Source organism: Sinocyclocheilus rhinocerous, unplaced genomic scaffold, assembly GCF_001515625.1.
Source record: "Sinocyclocheilus rhinocerous isolate Xijiao unplaced genomic scaffold, SAMN03320098_v1.1 scaffold2061, whole genome shotgun sequence".
Classification (NCBI taxonomy): Eukaryota; Metazoa; Chordata; class Actinopteri; order Cypriniformes; family Cyprinidae; genus Sinocyclocheilus; species Sinocyclocheilus rhinocerous.
The window spans coordinates 101,384-106,568 of record NW_015633531.1 but is presented as its reverse complement, the minus strand read 5'-3'; the positions used below and the strand labels follow the sequence as shown (position 1 = coordinate 106,568).

At 33.0% G+C, this 5,185-nt stretch overlaps 1 protein-coding gene across 1 annotated transcript in view; it reads left to right on the top strand.

The window, feature by feature from the left end:
* The window catches only part of LOC107744220 (plexin-B2-like), a 125,798-nt gene that overhangs the window by 97,788 nt on the left and 22,825 nt on the right, over positions 1–5,185 (top strand). Inside the window, exons 13-17 of the mRNA XM_016557747.1 lie at positions 1,389–1,552; positions 1,712–1,860; positions 3,827–3,938; positions 4,450–4,586; positions 4,673–4,855. Coding sequence (XP_016413233.1) covers positions 1,389–1,552; positions 1,712–1,860; positions 3,827–3,938; positions 4,450–4,586; positions 4,673–4,855 — 745 coding nt within the window. The remainder of the gene's footprint in view (positions 1–1,388; positions 1,553–1,711; positions 1,861–3,826; positions 3,939–4,449; positions 4,587–4,672; positions 4,856–5,185) is intronic.

Genomic DNA, 5,185 nt, shown 5'->3' with positions numbered 1-5,185 from the left:
AGAATTAATGACTATTTTTGTTTGAAGACTACATATAAAATAGCTACCAAAATAAATGTTGGTAACTGCAGTTTGACTAAAATAATGACTAAAAGTAATGACTAAAAGTTGACAAAAATGCAATGACTTTTCGTCGACTAAAACTATGAAAGACTCAAATGGCTAAAATGTGACTAAGACTATTAAGCATTTTCGTCTCAAGATAAAGACTAAGACTAAATCAAAAATGCCTGTCAAAATTAACACTAAATGCAAATTTTGCATGCAACAATCAGACAGCACTCTGATCCAATGGCATACAGGCATCGTCAGATTGACAGTACTCTAGCCACTCCTTATCACAACCCTACTAAAATGTAGTGCCAGTACTTGCGCTCATTGGTGCCCCCTCCAGCAGGTGGCGTCCTAGGCGACCGCCTAGCTTGCCTATGCCTAGAAACGGTACTGTGGATATGATCATTTGGATTGGTTTCGTGAATCATATCCACTGATTTGTTGAAAAGATTTGACTCGAAAGAATGATTCATTCATAACTTAAATTCAGTTGTTTCTCACTCAAAGCCATTGAATGACTTTAGAAGTCTTCAATATAGCACACGAGTCATATGAACCATTTTAATGGTCCTTTTGTGTCTTTTTTAAGCTTGTAATCGACAGTCCTTATTCATTATTACATAAACAAGTTTTTATTTTATTTGTTATTTACATAAAAATAATATGTATATAGGTCTGTTAATATATATTTATGTATGCAAAAAAAAGAAAAGTCTTTAAAATGAAAAGAAATTCCTTCAGGTTTGGACCGAAGCAGGAGTAAACATGGACAGAAGCTTAGACTGTAAAATCAGATCAAAGATTTGACTCAAATAAAAAAAAAAAAAGCTTAAAAACGTACGCAACTCAAATTCAGTTGTTTCTCACTCAAAAGAATGACGTTAGAAGACGTGACTGTAGTGCATGAGTTGAATTATTTATTTATATTATTTGTACATGAGTAAACAATGACAGAAAATTTAGACTGGTTTTGTCAATTAGATCTATTGATTCATTCAAAAGATTTGACTCAAAAATGATTCATTTACCAATTGTGCTTCACTACTTCTCATATTACAAGTTCAATTCAGTTTTTCGCCCAAAGCCAATATTTTATTTTATTTATGTTAAATAAAATGCTCTGTTTTCATTTATATTATTTATGTAAAAACATTTAATGCCTTATTTATTTTATTTATATTATTTTTCATTACATTATTTGCTTATTGTATTATTTATGCAAAACAGTTCCTACCGGTTTAGATATAACCCAGAAATGTTTGTTTTGGGGTTAAATTATACCTTTTAAACTATTCAAGTTCATCTGGTGGTCTGACTCTGGGTTTGTGTTTCAGTCACTCTGTATAACTGCTCTCTGGGACGTGAAGACTGCAGCCTGTGTAAGAACGCCGACCCCAAATACCAGTGTGTGTGGTGCACGCAGACCAGCTCGTGTGTGTATGAGCAGCTCTGTGCCTCGAGAGAGCCGGAGGAGTGTCCTGACCCCCAGATCACCGACGTGAGTAAAAATCAATAGAAACCTCAGGTCATGTTCTATTCACATGGCTGAATTACTGCTGGGAATACATTCGCTCATTTAGAAAAAAGCATCTTTTACTGTCGTTTTAGTGAGATTGGTCATCTCTGATGATTGGGGTGGTTTTATAATGTGTTTCAGATCACGCCGAGATTCGGGCCGCTGAAAGGAGGAATAGCTGTGACTATTAAGGGCTCGAACCTGGGCATTCAGAAGGACGACATTAAGAACATCACAGTGGCTGGAGTGCCGTGTAAACACCTGCGGGAACGGTACTCCGTCTCCACCAGGTAACATCCACAAAAGAGTCGCTCTCCGTGAATAGAGCGCAAAAAAGGTCTGTGACTAAATAAATGGATATCATGTTTTCAACAAGTGCTCAGTAAATTTGAGATGCTTAAACTTCAGACATTGTTTGTCAGTCTCACGAAACAAATAAATAGCTAATTTTATTTGCTCTGTTTACAGAAGATACAGTTTAAAACCCTGATTTGTCATGTTATAGCGGTAAAAATGAAAAACAAATGTCAACAAACCTCAAAATTAAAAAAGACTATTATATAGAAAATATTAAAATACATAATATAAAAAAGATTAAAATATATATACTACTAATATATATATATGTATTTATATATATAACCTCAAAATGAAAAAGATACAAATATAAAATATTAAAAGACATAATATTATATAATACAATAGAATTGTAAATGAAATTGTAAATAAATATATAATATATTAATAAATTACAGAGATTAGCTTGTTTGGCTTGATTTATACTTATTGATTATATATAGTGCTGTCAAATGATTAATCGCGATTAATCGCATCCAAAATAAAAGTTTTTGTTTTCATGATATATGTGTGTGTACTACAGTGTATATTTATTATGTATATATAAATACAAACACATAAATAGAAACACATGCATGTATATATTTGAACGAGAGCTCTCATAAAAAGAAATCCCTGCAGATCTCTGTGGTACCAAATGGCCTGATTTCCAGCGAACGTCCTGTTTGAGAAATCTGGTTCATTCAAAGCTTAATTAAAAAAGAATTACCCAGAATTCAAACATGTCAAAATGCCCCCAAGAACGATCCAAATAATGTGTTTGGGAATCTGCTCAAGGCATCGTATTGTGCTTGAAATATTAAGCGCGCACGAGTTTGTCTTTGCGTTTCCTCTTGTAGAACAACGGTAGATTTGTAGACGTTTGAAATCCGGAGCATGTTGTGTGGATTTGGAGCGTTTCTCACAGGCAGTGTCAGGCTTGGCTGCGTCACTGATTCTACATCAGGGTTTATCAGCTCTGTTGTGAGCGTTCAGCCTGACTGAGTGTTTGTGTTTGAAAAGGATCTTTCACAGGAGAGTTTGGCTTCAGAATGGTTAATAAGCTGGTGGAGAGATCGCTGTCTTTTATTATCTTTGATTTTTAAAATACATTTCTAAAAGTATTAACTACTTTATTTATATTATCTACACACACACACACACACACGTAAACAGTAATACAAATTAATAAAAAAATTTTAATTGCTAAATGTAATAATTTGCTATTTTGTTATATATGTATATCTAATAAAATAATTATATATATATGTAAATGCATTTAATTATATGTAAATAATATACATAAAATAATATATAATATTTAAAAATTAATTTGTAATTTTATTAATTTACTATTTTATTTATATTATTTACACGCATATGTATATGTACACACATTTTTCTGAATTGCTAAATGTAATAATTTACTATTTTATTATATACAGTATGTATATCTAATAAAATAATAATGTGTATATATGCATTTATTTATATGTAAATAATATAATTTAAATAAATTTGTAAATGTATTTACTATTTTATTTATATTATTTATGTAATTGTAATATTTAATATATTATACATACACACACACATTTATTAAAATTACATGTAAATAATATAATGTCGTTAAATTAATTATTTGCTTAGTGAATGTCTAAATGTAATAATTTACATTTAATATAGAATTTAATATAAAAGTATTTATATTATTTATGTAAAAACATTGAATTATATGTATGTATATGTATTTAGATGTATATTTTTTTATTTGTATTTACATAAAAAAATATTAAAACAAAAAAGTTTAATTAAAATGTAATGCAATATATATATAGTATTTTTATGGTCACGAATGTTGGTAGAACTTCAGTGTCTGGATCTTTTAATTAAAGTAGTTGTTGTGTGTTTGTCTGGCAGTGTGGTGTGTGAAATCGGCCCGGCGAAACTCTACAAAACCGGAGAGGTGGAAATCGAGGTGGGCAGAGGAAAGAAAGGCATATCCACAAAAACGGTCCGCTTCACCTACAGGGTAAGTCACGATTCTGCATTACCCAGCATGCACTGCTCACGCAGTAATTGAGTGAAACTCTGCTGCTGTGTGAGTCCACAGGAGCGTCTCTCTGCGGGCAGCATGTAATGCTGGACTGTTTTGTGTGTGGCCACTGGTCTTGTGCTCCTGCAGGCCTCATAATTATAACCGCTGACGGCTTTAGCAGGGTTTATTGCATCAGTTTTCAGGGAGATAGGCTGTCACAGTCGCTCCCGCGGGGAAACGCTGAGGGTGGTGTGTGTTTGTTCGGCAGACTGACGGCTCTCGGACAGCACACAGATGCATTTCCTGGGATTATGTAATCATTACAATAAGATGGTAATGCATGGGACGGCTCTGTCATTGCTGGGTATTTGCAGCTTTTGTGCACATTATTACTTCAATATTACAGTTTATATTAATGAATAATTAATTATTTATGTAAAATTGTGTGTGTGATATTAGTTTACTAAAATATATATAATGTAATATGTGATCTTTGTCGCTGTAGGACCCTGTAGCACAGAGCGTGTCTCCTGAACGAGGTCCTAAAGCAGGAGGAACCATCCTCACAATCACTGGGATGAACCTGAACACCGCTTCAAAAGAAGACCTTCAAATCATGGTGGGCGATGTGCCCTGCCGAGTGTGAGTGCATCATGGCAAATGTCATTTCTGTCATTTTCATTGGATTTGCCCTTTTTGGTTCATTTTGTGTTGTTCCTGTCTGTCAGTGAGAGCTTCGGAGAGCGGATCACCTGTAAACTGTCTGAGTATCTGGGCGATACGGTTCCGTCGGCTCACCTCACCTTCAGAGTTCAATACGGCAAACACACCACAACCGCCATCAGGACGGCCTTTCAGTTCTCCAACAACCCCTCTGTGTCCGACCATCAACCCAGGAGCAGCTTCATCTGGTCAGTTCTGTTTGTTTCCTTACCCACACAACCATTACATCAGTACTCTCATCTGTACACCAATGAATACTGCTTTTTGCAAGACATTATTGAAATATTATACAAGTACATGCATTATTTTGTACATCTTAATAATAAAAGAAGTATATATACATATATACACTATATGTATATAGTGTTGTATGTATATTTATAAAAAAAATAGTTATAAAATAAGCATAAATATGATCAAATGTAGAATTTTTTAATATATTTTAAATATATAATACATATTTGATTATATTGTATTATATATATATATATATATATATATAATAATTAATATATAAG